Below are 17,300 nucleotides of genomic sequence, written 5' to 3'. Positions count from 1 at the left end.
ACAATGTATGCAAGAAACACTGCATGTACAACCCTTTCCCCCTGTTTTCTTAGGCAATTGGCTTCTTCCTCTCAGAGACAGCGATGGCCAGCAGCACCATAGTGCAACGGTTGGGAGAGGCCATCCAATTACTGGAGGGCATTGGTCTTGAGGTTTGTTACAGTGTACATGTATGCACTATTCCACGATTTAACAGAGCTATGAACCTGACAGTCACTGTACAGTGATGGTTAATACTTAATCTCTGGCCATTAAATGTAAATTAAATGAATGACATTAAAAAGTAAGGTTTTGCTCAGTATGAAAACATTGTGGGGATATTGTGATCACAAGCAGACCACACCACACAACCCTCAAATCAAAAACCTCTTTGGTAGGTGCCTTGTCTGGGTGGTGTTATATTGACGCCATAAGTGTGTTGTGCTTTCAGGTCAAGTGTGTGGTCTGCGACCAGGGGTCGACCAATGTCCGGGCTACGAAGGACCTTGGGGCACCCCTAATGCTCAGGGAGGATGGTTCCTTGTCCCATTGCTTGTCCCTAGGAAGAAGCATCCCATTGATTTTTGATGTCCCCCACCTAATCAAGTCAGTGCGGAGCAATTTAAAGAAACACCCCATTCAGGTAATACAATGATGAATTCTACTAATAATTGTATCTGTTACAATGTAAATACAGCACAGTAAACATGTCAAAGTAAGCATCTGAAGTCATTCATATATTCCATCTCCATTACTTAAGGTTGAAGGACAAGAGGTCACCTGGCGGCATATTAGCCCCATCAGGATCGCCCCAAAGCATATCAGCCTGCCGCCCTTCTCTAATATGACAGTAAAACTTGCCACACAGGTCTTCTCCCATTCTGTGGCAGCTGGTAAGTAATCTACATTACATTGCAAGTTAACATAATATTTGTGTACATTTTTATTTATTTCTGGAGATGTTACACATTTTTGGTTAAGTGTGCAAAATGCTGTTATGCGAGTGTAAACACAAATGTAATCATTTAAATCATTCAATCATAAAAGGCATGAAGACCATGGTCATTAATGGCACCCTGCAGGAAGAGGCACTCCACACGGCCAACTTTGTGGAAAAGTTGGACCGTTTGTTTGACGTGCTGAACTCTAGGTAATGCCACTACCAAAGACCAGGAGCCTCATGTTATTGTTGTGCATGTATGAAGATTATGTACAACTACTGTTAAAACTTAAATTTGATTTGGCAGAAGCATCAAGGACCAGAAATACTGGAGGTGGCCTCTGACCGACAATTCCAGTAGAATGGATTACCTCCAGACCTGCTTGGGTTGGCTAAAAACGTGGAAGTTTGGGTAAGTTAACTATGAAATTAACTTAAATAAACAAATCGATTGATTAATATATTTCTTAATAATAGCGCTTAATTGCATTTCTGGATTTCGCTTTAAATACTGCTCCTCTGCAGATCTTCGTGGACACCACCTTGCCACGCAGGCTTGATTGCAAGCATCCAAATCGTTTTAAAAATACACCAGGAGCTCCAGAGTGAGGGAGTGACAGTGCTCTGCACGTCAAAACTGAATCAAGACTGCCTGGAGGTAGCCTCGCGAGACCATCCACATACTTCCGGCCAAGGATTGCCTCCACTATGTGTCTGGCCTTGCTTTTCTGTGGAGCATTCTGCTCGGTAGAATTGTAACAGAACGCCCCCCCTCCAGAAAGCAGCCAATAAACGAAGAGACGGGTTGGTGGGGGCGAAAGGGGGAGGGCGCTCGTGACGATGACGTCAAACGCCTGCGCTATGTTGTTCTCAGCTTGCTAGAAGAACACAGAAGTTTGTAGCTAGCAACCCCAACGATGGCAGATGCCAGAGGAGCTATCCAGGCCGTTCTTAGTAGATTTCCACACATCAGTGTGTTAAAACCGGAGCAAGAGGATGCCTTGATTAATTTCATCCAAGGGAAAGATGTCGTGGCTTTGCTCCCAACGGGTTTCGGGAAGAGCCTCATTTTTCAGCTAGCTCCACTCGTAGCTAAGGAGTTGGCTACACGCAATGGCACTGAGTTGAACCCCATTGTTGTTGTTGTTTCGCCTCTCTTGGCTTTAATGGAGGACCAAATAATGGAAGCAGGGAAATTGGGAGTTAGTGCAGCACAGCTCGGCGTGCATGAAGAGCAGGACATCTTAGATGGACGCTTCAGTTTGGTCTTTGGAAGCCCAGAGTCTTGGCTGCTGAACTCTAAATGGCGACGTATGCTATCATCAGCTGCTTACAGAGACAACATTCTCGGTGTCGTTGTGGATGAAGTCCATCTCACGTACAAATGGTAAGTTAACATTTTACAACCGCTGCAACGTTACTACTAAATCAAGAGTATTCACGTGGCGTCATGAATAAATTTGCTCTGTATCTGTCTTATTAGGGGTGAGGTGTCGACAGGCGAGACTGCATTCCGGGAGAGTTTTGCAAAGCTCGGAGAACTGAGATCTATCACGAAGGAAGGTGAGTTGAATGACTCATCTGTGTTGTTAATGCCCGTCATGTCAACGCATTTGTCCTTTGGTTGTTTTACATATATTCGGCGCACTTTTATTAATTGTAATGTAAATGTACAGTTCTATCCATGTGGCTTACACAATGGGTGTTTGATAGCTAAGTATCCACATAACCACATACTACTGCTATAATGTGGAAGGAAATGGGAGCATCTTATTTATTTCTGGAGGGTGTTCCTCTGTACTGTAGAATCTGTGACCACCTCATCAATTCAAGGCTAAGTCACACATTGTGTGTGTGTGTGTGTGTGTGTGTGTGTGTGTGTGTGTGTGTGTGTGTGTGTGTGTGTGTGTGTGTGTGTGTGTGTGTGTGTGTGTGTGTGTGTGTAATGACTGCATATTAAGAACCTGGCTCAGTGCTCTTTAAGAACTTGTGCAGATCTGGAGAACACACCGACACTACCTCCATAGTCCAACTACATTAGAATATATAATGAAATGCAATATTACATGCTGTTTTGGGTTTGATTTTAATTTTGAAAATTTCTCTGACTGGCAGGTACACCTGTATTGGCGTTGACTGCTTCTGCAGACATCAAGTCCAGAGATCGCGTCACCAGCCTACTTCACATGGACAATGCCGTGCACATCCTTGCTAGTCCCAACAAGACCAACATCCGTCTGGGATTGAAGAATGTGCCCAGATATGAACTGGACTGCCTTGACTGGGTTGTTCAACTTGTGAAAGGCAAGGGATCAACTATGCAGCCAATAATAATTTACTGTCAGACTATGCCAAAGGTGGGAAGAGTTTTTGCGTACTTGAAGGCTGAACTGCAACAACATGCCTGGGTGGACTGTGACTCAGACTGTAAAAGTGAGAACCTCTTGATTGGTATGTTTCACAGCAAGACCCTCCCCCAACACAAGGACAGAGTGCTGGCTTCACTGCGGGGGGAAGGGAATTGTCGCGTTGTTGTAGCAACAACAGCTTTGGGGATGGGCTTGAATTTCCCAAATGTATCACATGTGATTATGTATGGTGTTCCAGGGGACCTTGAGTCTGTTATACAGCAGGTGGGGAGGGCTGGAAGAAATGGTCAGTCAGCACACGGCATTATTTACAACATGGGACAGAATTACAAGGCGGAGAAGGAAGTGAAAGAACTGCTCAACCTCGGAAAAACGACATGTGTCAGGAAAGTACTGTTCTCACATTTTGAAGCTGAGCCCTGTGGTGTTGAGCCAATGCACCAGTGTTGCACATTTTGTCAAACTGTCTGTTCTTGTTCATCGGGCACATGCACAGAACCCACACCAGATTATGAACAGACTCAGGGTAAGCCAGTGAACCTGAGATCAAGGCATGTTACTGCAGAGGACAAGTCCTTGATTGTTGACATGCTGAATGGATACAGAGACAGCCTGATCAGTCCATCAGCTCACCTCTTCACCTCACCTGAAGCATGCACTGGATTCAGTCAAAAACTGGTGGACTCTGTGTTGAACAACTGTCAGTATATATTTGACCTGCCCTACATTCTAGCCAACATTCCTGTTTTCAGAATAGAGCATGCCAGAGAGGTTTTACAGATCATAAGCGATGTATTCGGAGATGTGGACACAGATCAGCTTGAGGATGAGCAGTCTGATGCAGGGGAAAGACACACTCTCCCAGATTTGTATTACACTGGCTACTATGACGAAGCTGATGATACAGATGATCCACTCAGCAGCCATGTCACTAGCTCTGAGTCAGAGTATTAACATGTGTATGTTTTAGTTCTTTAAATTTATGTATATATTGTATATACACCCCCCCCCCCATATATATTGTATAAACACCCCTCCCCACTCTTCTTTGTTTAATTTGAATTGTCTTTAATAAAAAAAAATATGGTTGGAAAACTTTCTTGTAGGACATTTTTGCCACAACACAGGTTAGAGAGGTGTTACAGTATTGTAAATGTAGACAGACAGTGTAGCAGTTTAACTGTTATAAATAAAAACGCTGCAAGTATAAAGAATACAGTGAAAAATATGGCCTTTATTGGCAACACAGTAAAATGCAAGATGAAGTGCAAATGGTGCAATATGGAATGTTTAGAGAGATAAACCTTTTTGGTTCCACACAACTCCCATACATTTGTGTTCACATAAATATACTGAATAAATTAAAGATGTGCAAAACCCATAACAGGTAGACGAACTGTACAAAATGGCTTTACTGTAAAGTGGCCTGAGTGTTAACAGGTGATGTTGGCATTGATACTAGTGCAAATGCTTCATTTTAAGTACATTGACTTTTGAAGAACTACAGTCACATTTTCAGAAAGGTAAATTCACAGTACAAGGTAAAATGGTAAGCTAGACACAACTAAAAGCAAAAGGTGATGTTCGTTTCAGTGCAAATACTTAAAGACAAGAAAACCTGGAACACAATCGATTCCATGTTTTGTTGCTTAACTTCAGAGGTGCCCCAAAAGCTTGGTGATTGGACAGTTATGGCATAGACAAGACTTGAAGGATGATGATGTAAAAAAAAAAAAAAAAACAGTCAAAGATAGATGATTAGTTAGACATAACAGTGCAAGAGATGATATTGGCACAAAGTGCAAATGTGAGCATTTAAATGGCCCGGACAAACAAATGAAATCTATTAACTATAAGTTAATAATAATAATAATTCTCATTCTGGTTCTTGTTAGGATTCTTGCCGCAGAATTTTGAATGAGTTGTAATTTGTCAATTTTTTTTTTTTTGGAGACCAGAGAAGAGAGCATTACAGTAGTCTAGCCTACTGGTGACAAAGGCATGAATAAGTATATACACTATATACACTATATACACAATTGACAATAAATTACAAAGCCAAGCCTCTCCAGTCTTTAAGCTTTCCTCTCATCCATTTGTGAAGGTTCTCCCAGTCCATTTTGGACAGAATATTTCTGTCAAAGTTAGGAAAGGCGGAAAAGTGTCTTCCTGGTTGGTCTTTGAAAACTCCTGATTCTCTGAACACCCCCAGCAAAGTGTAGATGTCAGTTTGGCGATCAGGTGCATGGTGGGCACCGCTGTAACGTGCCAGCTGCAGCTGACTGTCAGCACGGTTCATCATTGTCTTTAAGACACCAAGTGACCTGCTGACCCTCATGGCTGTGCCTTCTGTCAGGTTGGAGCCCTTGTTCTTCAAGTATGACTTGAGAAAGTTGTTAAGGTGCTCCAGATGCAGGTCAAGGGGTATGTTTTTTCCTTTGCCACCAGTGCTGTTCCAGAACCTGTTCCATGTTAGGTCATGTGCCAGCCGGGGGGACAAAGTGGCATTTAGCTGGACAGATAAGAGGAAAGCGCTGTATGCATACTGTGTATGTCCGTAAGCTTTGTAAATCAGCAGAGCGTCTTTGTAAAGGCGAATCAATCGCTCGCCATCTCCCTCCTTTACAGCGTCCAACATGTTCATCAGCAGAAATCCGAAGGACAGCCGGGCCTCTGAATGCTGCCTCTTGCAGTCCACCAGGCTGGAGGAAGCAGGCTGGGCAGGTGGTACAGGTGCCACCACAAGATGGTGGACCTTCTGTTCATGGGTCTCTCTGCTTTTTTTGTTCACATAAATCCTTGGACATCCAGGCTGGCGGCAAGGAAGCTTCTCTTTGGCGTTTCCTTGGGCGGCATCTGTCACAGCAGCTGGCACGATGAAGGTGTTGGAGAATGTCAAGAACGTGTCCACAACCTCTGCTACAGAGTCATGGAGCCAGGTCCTTTTCACCTCCTCAGCGCCCTGTCGAATGTGGTCTGGCACAACTCCAGCAGTCTCTGTAATGACATGTTATAACACAACAGGACAGATGTAATTAGTATATTATAATCAGTGGTTGGTAACCTGGACTCATTGGTTACAATGTAGTTCACAATATTCCAAATGGCCTGGTTTTATCCAATGGAGTCTATCTATGTATATGGAGTCAATCTATGTATAGAGGTCAGTGGTTTTACCCGTCCAATACAACCAACTGATTGTATGGTGAAACGATAACCTTTTTGCATTGGACAAGTAAAACCAGGTTGTTTGGAATATAGGACTCTACATTGCAGCTCATGAACCCAGGCTTCCCACCACTGTTTGTGACATATCACAGAATCATCTAGTAGAAGGTTCAAAACATTGTGTCAAACAAACCTGTGACATCATCCAACTTGAAATGCTCCATAGCTGCAGCAAGGAACAGTGCAGTTGTGTCCATCTCAACAAATTGCTTATATGCATTGTAAGCTGCACGTGGACCTTTTTTTGGCATTGCTGCACCTGTAAATCATATTAATGTTATCCAACAGTAATTGCAAAAAATGTTAATGCAGAATCTCAAATCAGATTACAGTCAAATTGTACTACATTTAGTCAGTGTGCAACCACATAAGAAATAAGTACTCAAAAAAGAGACAGACATGGCAACACACACACACACACACACACACACACGCACACACACACACAGACATCGTGATTGTTTAAAATTCACATTGGTTATTACTCACACTCACAGTCATCCTTTCCATTGCATCTCATTTGTATTAGTTGAAGTGCTCAATGCAAACTCTGTCTTACCCAGAAGACACCTCACCTGTTTTTCAGTATTTACTGGTACTAATAACCCCACTCCCCAAACGGCCCCGAGGAAAAGCAGCCTTAGTTCATGGTGGCTATGCTTTCTTGGACATGCACAGTTCATACATCCACGCCACCGTCATGGGTTGGCGAGGATCATCGTAAAGGAAAGACTCCCTTGAGAGACTCCTTGGGAAATATGTAGTGAGAGAGAGAGAAAGACAGTTTAGCTCAACAAACAGAAATGAACAAGATAATAATTATTTTGAACTGTTATAATTATATGTAATGACCATGTACCTTAAAAGATTCATGTTGGCGATTAGTGTGCCATGGTCTTTTGCTGATGCCTCAGCGAAGAAGATCTGATGATAGATCTGTAAGATACAGAAATGCATTTGGAGCATGCACACAACACAGGAAAGACATCATTGTCCGTTTCACAACAGTAGTAAAGTAAGTTCAGATGTAACTAGTCGAGAGCTGTGAGGTTCGGGTGAAGTCATTAATTAATAATACACAAACCTCAAAGAGGTTACGGATGGCATGCCAGTCTTCGAATTTGAAGACAAGTCCCTCCAGCCGTTCCTCTTCGTCCCGTCCTTCTAAAAAACATATCTGGGCATTCCGGCAATTCCCCTCTGTCAGGCGGTCGCCCCCAACCAAAATCTTGTGTGGTCCACCGGGGAGTTTTGGGACATACCTTAAGATAAAAAGAATTGAGGACACACGACATAGCTATCAATGAAGAGGCATAACTGTAAAACTCATTCCATTAATTAGTGCAACTACATCATTTTATGATAACAGTGTATTGAGAACTGAAAAAAAAGATATTTACTGTTGATGAAGATGCTGGAGCACATCAATCAGTTCAGCCGTTTGGGTCTCATTCTTCATTAGAAGTCCAAGTGGGTACTGTAGGGAAGTAGTGTTGTGTCAAAAACTGCTAGAAGTATGACATGAATACTTTTAGTAGAATAAAATGCATTCAATGTAAAAGGTTTGGTTCAATTTGACAGTGAATAGACCTAAAACATACATGTGTAGAGGGCTGGGTCATCTCTTCGGAGAACTGGTGTGGAATATGTTTGATCACGACACTTGCCAAGCTCTTGAATGCCTCCAAATACTGGGTCAGGATGCGACTACCCAAGACGACATATTCTCTTCGTAGACTTTCTTGCGTGTCAGTATTGGGGAGTGAATGGCCAACGGCATAAGACATCAAAGCGTCTGCACTGCTTTGTTCGTCCAGGTGGAGTGAATTGACTCTGTCGATGACACACATGTGGTGAATCCAGTGTATAGACTTGTTGGAGTGATGGACAGACTGATGATGTGTCTGCTTGTAGAAGTCCAGATTGTCAAATACTATGGAGTATGTTGGAGGTGCCGGCGCTGGAGAGGATGGATGAACCGTAGCAGACAATGGAGCAACACCCAAATCATCCATGTCTTCTACGGTCAGGTCGCTGAAAGTGAATGTATCCTGGGCATTCCCCTCAGCACTTGCAGGTGTGCCTGTTGATGTGTTGGTAGTTGTGGCAGAGCTTGCTGATGTGGCAGGGATGATTGCTGTGACCGGGCTTGTGTTGGTGGTGGTTGTGTCAGAACTTGTCGTGATGGCGTGTGCCGTTGCGCCTTATGGGAAACAAAAGGTAAAAACAAATGTCAACATTGACATCTCTATAGAAATATGAGAACAGACCGAACACGGACATTCAATGTTTACATACACATAATTTCCTTAACTCACCTGATGATGGTAGGCCTCTTTGAATATTCCTCTGGATCAGGAAGGACTCTAAATCATTTTTTAGTGATTTCACAGGACTCTCACAGCGCTGAGCCAGTTCTTTTTCTTTGGCAACTGCATTGTCATGGTTTGTGCAGATGCCCAGTTTTGAGAGTCGCTGGAATGCTGCCTTCTTTGCTCCACCGTATAACAACACAGCATTTATGTAGTAGGCCAGGGCTGATAACCGGTTCTCTCTTCCCCTTAAGGCGATGGAGGCTGCGGCACAAATGTGTGGTAGGGAGTCCTTGGATATTTTGGCGAGCACGCTGAACAGGAAAGGGGACAGCCTCTTCAGGTCAGCGTGTAAGTCGTGGAAGGAAAAAGATTGAAGATCAGTAGCGGTTGCCCTCCACAGCATGAAATGATTTTGCTGGTTGCAGAGCGTCCGACACTCAACCTCCACTTCCTCCAACACACGGTCTTGTACCTCCTCCATCACTTCACTGTTTTGTGCGATTAGATTGGCTGCAGTCCGAAAGTTCCTCTTTGCCAAGTTCTCGACAATACCCGCCACATCATCCTGGCACTTCACTTTCACCTTCCGAGAACTGTAGTTGATAACAACCTGGAGAAGAGATAAAGGGTAGCACTGGATTAACAAATGAATCAAGTTAATCAGAATACCAGAAGAGTAGTTGGCAGGGTTTGACACCAGCCAACTGGTCAAAAATGGGTTGTGGCTAGTCATTTAGTCTCTCGAGTAACTTTGGCAGGTATCTCAATCTTGGGATTATGTCAGTAGCATATTGTTTTGGCCCTTGTGTTATGTTGGCCTCTTGGCCAGGACTCCCTGGAAGAAAAGTCACTGTGACTCAACAGGACTTTCCCTGGTTAAATAAAGGGTAAATGAAGAATAATAAATAATGTTTAGGTTTATGAAACAAAATCTGGATTCTATTTGTCTGATACACTTCAGATAGTTTCTTAATATGATCATACAGCACTGACTGCCTTGTTTTATCACTCATTTTGAGAGCTTATATGTATAATGGAAAAGAAAAAGTGCAATGCAATGCTGGCAACAAACATGTGGCTGAATGACTGTGGAGGTGAGCAAAAAGTTAATGTCTATCTGTGAGTAGTGGGCAGGGCTCTAAATTAAACATGTTCTTCACCAGCCAAAACAGCTAGTTGATGTCAAACTTACTAGCACACTCTCACTAATGGTCAAAGACAATAGTACTTTTTTCCATCAGCAAAATTGAAATTTCACCAGCATTTGGCTGATGCCAATTTAGAGCCCTGTTAGTAGGTTTAAGTTGAGCAGTAGGCCTATATGGGGGAGGGTCTCCACCTTCTGTGAATGGGACATCAAAAACTATACTTTGCCAACAGTGTAAGCCCAATTAAGTTGTCAGTGGGTCCAAACATGTAACATCACGAGAGTGAAGTACAGAATAGCAGAACAGACCTATCGGATCTTAGTGCAAGTAGAGCGCTAATCACTGTACCATCCCCCACTGCTACTCCAAGGTGGGGGATGGGGAAATCTTTCGACTTCAGTGGAAACGATCAAAGCACTTTCATTGCAACTAGGATGACAACTTGTAGCCTGTATTACATGGTTGGCTGACATATTCAACACAATAACTTATGCACTGCATACCATGGATATGTGGTGGTACACAACAAAGGGTTACGTGGCGCTATTCCGACATGTCGCTATTCCGACATTGATGTCTATTGTCGGAATACCGGCGCGAGTTAAGCAATTTCTTTGGTTTGTGCTACGTTGCTCAGCTTTTACCAGTTTAGGGAGAGTGCATACAGTTACCCTAACCCTAACACTAACCCTGACCCTAACCCTAACCCTAACCCTAACCCTACGGTATGTCGGCTGTCGGAATAGCGGTATGTCGGAATAGCGGTATGTCGGAATAGCGATTGCCCCCCACAACAAAGTTAGCCTGGTCCTGGCCCATCCCATAATACTACCAGTTAAGCATGGCATAGTGCTGTGAAACTTACCTCTGTCTCGCTGGTTCTCGCTGGGGGAGGCAATCCGGCTGATGTTCTGGCCTTTTTCAATTGCCTTGGCGTTTTGGATGGAGTGGGCTCCCGGTCCCTTTTGTCGGCGGAGGCCGAAGCAGCTTCGTCTGTTTGGGGTTGTAAAACCTCCGCGGTCTCCTGGTCGTGCCATTTCTGTAACTTCGCGTTGTCCTGTAGAAGCCGTGAGACAACGGAGCAGCACTTGCGACAGACCCGGAATGAACGCTGCGGCGTGTCCTTTACAATCAACCCGAGTTTAGATAATTGCGACGCAACATTGCCTTCCTTTTTGTCAAATAACAATTTGGAATTCGTGATTGCTCCATCAATCCTTAAATTTCCAAAGCAGAGCCTGCAGCTATCGTTCACAGCCATCTGCACAATCTTCAAGCATTTGTATCACAACAACTAGCGAGAGAGAGTAGGGAATGGGCTTGTTGTGAGTTAACTTCCTGTACGGGTCATGTGATCGCTCGCTCTGGGCGCATAACAGATACGTCATGAGTAACTATCGCCGATTGGGTGAGAGCTGTCCAATCAATTCAAACCAGAACTGGGCGTTCCTTCCCGCTTCCTGCAAGCGCTTCAGAGAAAAGAAATTCCAGACCATAATACGAAATGAAATGGTAGTATATGGGATGGTTAGGACCAGGCTAGCCTGGAGGTACGCAACATAACGTTAATTTCACCAACAATGAAATGTGCTACATCCTACTTATAACTAACAATGCTGTACATGTCAGGGTTTCCGCTACACTCATTTCAGTAGTGTATGAATCTTACATTAATACGCATGACAAACCGTCATGAAACTACTTTTATACAGCAAAACAAAGCCGTTGGTGTCATGGGAATTCCTCATGTACTCGACATTCATTGGATAATGCACCGCATTCGCTGCGAGTAATTTGCATAAAAGCAAATTGGTCAACTGCTAAATTAGCCACGCTGCGAATCCCAGAAGCCTTCGCTAGGGCGTTGCCGCATTCCATTGAAAATGAATTGAACGAGTGCACGTCAACACAGTTGCCGGTAAAGTGGGAATCGGGCCTAATTGTTATGTAATGTATACCTGTCCTCCTATGCAGAACCTTTTCTCCGTCATCCAGTGTTGGCAATTTAGACTTTTGGCTACCTCTGACGACAAAAAAATCATCTAACGACTTAGCGACTTTTCAGGCTCAATCTGGCTGAATCCTTAGCGAATATTTCGCTTGTCTTGTGAGAGGCAAAACAGTCTCCCTCCCCACGACACCACACAATGCATTTTCAGTGGCGGGTAGAGACAGACGTGACACATGATGCAGTACCGTGTGGCAGCTTTTGTGATACGCACAGGAATTCTCATGCGCATGTACATCTGCTTGTATGAGGCTACGGCAAGCGATATGGGACAAAGATAAGGCAGGAACCGAGTCAACAAACTGAGATAGGCTACACAATCTTCGATATGGTCACCAAATGTTTTGGGACTGTCATTTATGTTATGCCTACACTTTGGAATTAGATCAGAGTCTTGTTGTTACACAGGTATATTTGATTTACCTCAACTGTACCCTGTACTTAACTTTACTCGGTCTACCCTACAAGCAGATACATCCGGTGTGTATCACAAAAAGCCACCACAACGGCTCCTTGGGATATGCATATGAATTTAAATGAGCACTAGCAGGCTGGCCACACCGAGCGCAGTGAATCCCGGGCACTGGCGACAAAAATAAAAAAAAACTCATCTAGCGCTTTTAGCGACTTTTTGGTGCATCTGGCGACTTTTTAAAACGTGCATTTTCAGTGACAAATTCATCATTTTTCTGACTCTGCGCTGCCGTCAGAAGGGTTTCCCCCACGGTTAAGCAAGGCTGCAGATTAGCTCTGATCTCCAAAAAGTAGCTAGTACCGCCCATTTGTACTGTGGACGAAGGCATGTGGGCACGTTTTCTGTAGATCAGCGCGCCGTGCATGACATTGTGACGTCATACGCAGGGATTAAAGTTCTCCGGACTGTACCGGATTTCCGGCTTGCAGCGATTGACCGTGGGTTAAAAAAAAATAACAAATACTCGAAAATAAATTGACGGTAAATAAATAAATAAAAAGACAACCGAAATCCCTCCTGCGTTTGTCAGCAAATCGTAGCAAAGGATCGCACTAAAACTAACATTGTTAACCAATCAGAAGAAGAAGGGGGCAGGTCTTAGGAAAGCACGCTACTACCATATCTTGCGAGAGTCGGACCGCCACAGTTGGGTCTACTCGCCGCTCTTATGCCGCGGTCACAGAGCAGAGTAAACAACTCGCTCTACATGGCAAGGCACTATGAGCAGAAATATGTGTAAAGATATCTAAACTGCATGCTATGGATTGGTGATGCCGTTGTCGTCAAAAACATAAATGAAACGGGACATTGTGTTTGGACATAGGCCTACAGAATGTCGATAAGCACTACAGTGTTGATGGAGCTTCTCTGCTCAGTGCTAATAATTAGTTGTGGTTACTCGCTATGGAAATAATCATAGCTGATGGTGCGACGCACTCGGCAATCTACTTGGTGGGCTTTAGTGTCAAATAGTTGTCTTGACCGTAATTAAGATATTCTCAAGGTAGTAGCTTCACAAAACACATTCTGCAGACCTTTCAAGAATACATGAAGGACTTTGGACACTTTGGTTTATGTGTGGATACCCTCAACATATTACGAGGTAAGTGTGACGTTGTTTTGAGCTGTGCAAGACTTTAAAATGTTGTGTTTTTGAAATGTGTGTAACCGCCGAAAAACGATGCCCGCATCTTTCATATTGCATAGCTGATATGGCTAACGAGGCTAACGTGATATTATCAAACTTTCTCAAAACGCATCCTTTTGCCTTGATTTTGCTCTAGAATGACTGTATTTCATCCCAAGAAATGAGCTCTAGTCTAGTCAACAACAGAAATAGTAGCCATGTCGCAGTCATTTGGATGATTAAAACGTTGCCCTGCTATCGGTGAATAGCACTGTGAGTGGTACATTTTACAGAAGGTAATGTTGGCTCTTTTTTACGTTCATTGCAGGTTCATCACTCGTGCGCCCTCACAAGCGAGGTCCTTAAACCATGGGCTGTGATCCAAAAGGATGGAAGGGTTCTGTGTGGACACTGCACTTGCAAGGCTGGGCTCGGCGAAGTTTGTTCCCACATCGCAGCCTTACTTTATACTCTCGACGCAACTGTAAAGAAAGCCCAAGAAAAAAGCTGCACAGATGGCCATCGGCAGTGGGGACAGCAGGGCTCCATCGAGTCGGGAAAGAGCTTGTTTGCCACCGGTGCAGATATCGACTTTACCAACCCAGCGAGGAAACGCACTGGCCAGCCAGAAGAACGGGAGAAGCCACAGAAGAGGAAACGCACTGGGCAGCAATAACTTGCTAAACATACATTAAATGCAGAACAAAATATAAAACAGGTGTGTGTGTGTATGTGTATGTTTCAGAAAACAATGGATAGAAAAAGGAACTATGACAGACAATGGATTGCAGCACATAGACAGTCTCAGAAGTTCTCAAAAATAGGCATAAAAAAACAAACTCCGACTGCCAGCAGTGTTGCCAGATTGGGCGGGTGCCCGCCCAATTGGGCTACTTGGGATGAGCGTCGGCGGGCAAAAACGGGAAAAATTGGCCATTTGGCGTTTTTTTAAGCCGTTTTGGGCCCATAGAAGTCAATGTAATTTGTTGAATTTGGGCGGAATTTAGCGCATTTTGGCGGTTTTTGAGAACCTTTTGGGCGGGATTTGGTCAGACACATCTGGCAACACTGACTGCCAGCCACCAGTCCACACCCAGTGACACCTGCCCCCCCATCCCTGACGAGTCTGAATGGTATGCATCATCCATTGACATGGACATTCACGATGACCCAATAGACTTCGCTGAAAGCAGAAGCCTCCCAGAAGCTGTGTCTCCCAGAAGCCATGTCTCCCAGCACACTGAAAGTGTGTCTCCCAGCACACTGAAAGACGATCTGGCTAATTGGGCAGTTGACCACAACATCACACACTCGGCTCTAGATGGACTGCTCACCATTTTAAAAAGGCAGAACATACAACAGTTACCATCAACGGCAAGAACACTACTTGGCACTCAACAAACTGTCCCGCTGACAACCAAGTCTGGTATGGACTATGTGTTTTTGGGAGTACAGGTCATGCTGAAGAAGACCTTGCAAAAAAACCCTCTCCCAGCTGACACAGGAGTTTTAAATCTGTCCTTGAATGTGGATGGGTTGCCGCTTTTCAAAAGCTCCAAAACATGCCTCTGGTCCATCCTCGCAGCCACAGACCAAATCCCTCCATCTGTTTTCCCTGTGGCACTAACATGTGGCACCTCAAAACCGTCAGACCTTGACTTCATCACAGACACAACAAATGAACTCAGTGATCTACTCACAGAAGGGATTGTTCATGAAGGCAGACGTGTTGTGGTGAAACTACAGAGCATCATATGTGATGCACCTGCGAGAGCAATGGTGAAAGGCACAAAGCAGTACTCGGGTTATTATGGTTGTGACAGGCAGTGTTGCCAATTTAGCGACTTTTGGCCACCTCTGGCGACAAAAAAAATCATCTAGCGATTTAGCGACTTTTCAGGCTCAATCTGGCCGAATCTAGCGACTATTTCGCTTGTCTTGTGAGAGGCAAATCAGTGTCCATCCCCGCGACACCACACAATGCATTTCCAGTGGTGGGTAGAGACAGACGTGACACATGATGCACCACAGTGTGGCAGCTTTTGTGATACGCACAGGAATTCTCATGCACGTACATCTGCTTGTATGAGACTACGGCAAGCGATATGGGACAAAGATATGGCAGGAACCGAATATCAACATAAATCGAGATTAGGCCTACACACTCTTCGATATATTCACCAAATGTTTTGGGACTGTCATTTATGTTATGCCTACACTTCGGAATTAGATCAGAGTCTTGTTGTTACACATGTATATTTGATTTACCTACACTGTATCCTGTACTTAACTGTACTCTGTCTACCCTACAAGCATATGACAAATTTAAATGAGCACTAGCAGGCTGGCCGCACCGACCGCAGTGAATCTCGGGCACATGGCGACAAAAAACTCATCTAGCGCCTTTAGCAACTTTTTGGTGCATGTGGCGACTTTTTAAAAGAATCGTTTTTCCACATAATTCTGACTCTGCGCCGCCGTCAGAAGCATTTCCCACGGTAAGCGGGGCTGCAGATAAGCTCTGATCTTCAAAAAGTAGTTAGCACCGCCCATTTGTACTGTGGACGAAGGCATGTGGGCACGTTCTCTGTAGATCAGCACACCGCACGTGACGCTGTGACGTCATATGCAACGTCATGACGTCATCTAGCGACTTTTAGCGACTGTTCAGCAAGCCCATAGCGACTTTGGCTGATTTTCTTTTGGCAACACTGGTGACAGGTGCACACAAAAGGGAGTCTGGCGCGGAAGAATCACCTACCAGGAGGTAGAGGGATTGGACACACGCACTGATCAGGCATTCAGGGCACAAACTCAGACCGAGCACCATCAAACCATCTCACCTTTTCTGACACTTGGCATTGACATGATTAAGTCATTCCCTGTCGACTACATGCACCAGGCTTGTCTTGGGGTGATGAAAAAACTACTGCTGACCTGGGTCAGCGGCATCAGGCCGAATCGCATCAGCAGGGGTCAGGTGATGGAAATCAACAACCGCTTGTTAGGTTTGAGGGAGGCAATTCCAAGCATTTTTGCCAGAAAACCCCGCAGCCTGGATGAGCTGGAGCGCTGGAAAGCCACGGAGCGGAGGCAATTCATGCTGTATACAGGGAAAATTGTTCTGAAGGGAATTTTGAGAGAGGACGTGTACGAGCACTTCTTAACCTTCTCCGTTGCTCTGGCCATTCTCGTCTGGTAAAACAGCCCCACCAGTATGCCAAAGACCTTCTGACTCACTTTGTACACACCGCCAAAAACATCTATGGCCCAGAGTTCATTGTGTACAACGTCCACAGCATGCTCCACTTGGCTGACGATGCACACACTTTCACTGGCCTGGACAAGTGCTCCGCTTTCCCATTTGAAAACTTCAATCAGAAACTGAAAAAGATTGTCCGTTCTGGAAATCGCCCTCTGCCACAGATTGTGAGAAGACTGTCAGAGTGCAGTGCAACATTTGAAATCCCCAGAAAAACCCAAACTTCTTACAAAAGGCCAAACAACTCATTCCAAATTGGAACCGTATTTGTAGAGGTGTTGGAGAAGATAAGCCAGGTTGAGGTGATGGGAAGGGTCTACAACAACCTTGAAGCTCTTTTTGAAGTGCCATGCGACTCGAGGACCATCGGAGTGTTCTGCACAAAAACAATGGACACACACACAGAAAAGATCGAGATATCCAAATTAAACCAACAAGCAATCATGATAC

General features: G+C 44.4%; 2 protein-coding genes across 3 annotated transcripts; one reads left to right on the top strand and one right to left on the bottom strand.

Moving 5' to 3' along the window:
- The first annotated feature begins 1,693 nt into the window (after positions 1–1,693).
- Positions 1,694–4,242, top strand: LOC134458369 (uncharacterized). Its single transcript, XM_063210665.1, has 3 exons — positions 1,694–2,306; positions 2,403–2,482; positions 3,035–4,242. Exons 1-3 carry the CDS (start codon positions 1,837–1,839, stop codon positions 4,240–4,242), a joined length of 1,758 nt encoding a protein of 585 aa, XP_063066735.1. The 5' UTR covers positions 1,694–1,836.
- Positions 4,243–5,292: 1,050 nt separating this feature from the next.
- LOC134441370 (uncharacterized) lies at positions 5,293–11,356 on the bottom strand. Of its 2 annotated transcripts, XR_010033156.1 has the most exons (9): positions 10,845–11,356; positions 8,835–9,441; positions 8,118–8,719; positions 7,917–7,993; positions 7,601–7,778; positions 7,376–7,452; positions 7,092–7,264; positions 6,650–6,775; positions 5,293–6,285 (listed from the first exon to the last, which is right to left on the bottom strand). XR_010033156.1 is itself a non-coding variant. In XM_063191730.1 (7 exons), the coding sequence occupies exons 1-7, from the start codon at positions 11,238–11,240 to the stop codon at positions 7,171–7,173; spliced, it is 2,031 nt and encodes a 676-aa protein (XP_063047800.1). In that variant the 5' UTR covers positions 11,241–11,356; the 3' UTR covers positions 6,969–7,170. The 2 variants fall into 2 exon arrangements, 1 of the variants encoding a protein (XP_063047800.1); XM_063191730.1 differs by lacking the exons at positions 5,293–6,285; positions 6,650–6,775 and having other exon boundaries at positions 6,969–7,264.
- Positions 11,357–17,300: the final 5,944 nt, after the last annotated feature.

This window comes from Engraulis encrasicolus, chromosome 1, assembly GCF_034702125.1.
Source record: "Engraulis encrasicolus isolate BLACKSEA-1 chromosome 1, IST_EnEncr_1.0, whole genome shotgun sequence".
NCBI classification, from domain to species: domain Eukaryota; kingdom Metazoa; phylum Chordata; class Actinopteri; order Clupeiformes; family Engraulidae; genus Engraulis; species Engraulis encrasicolus.
The sequence above is the reverse complement of the archived record's forward strand: the minus strand, read 5'-3'. Positions and strand labels throughout refer to the sequence as shown.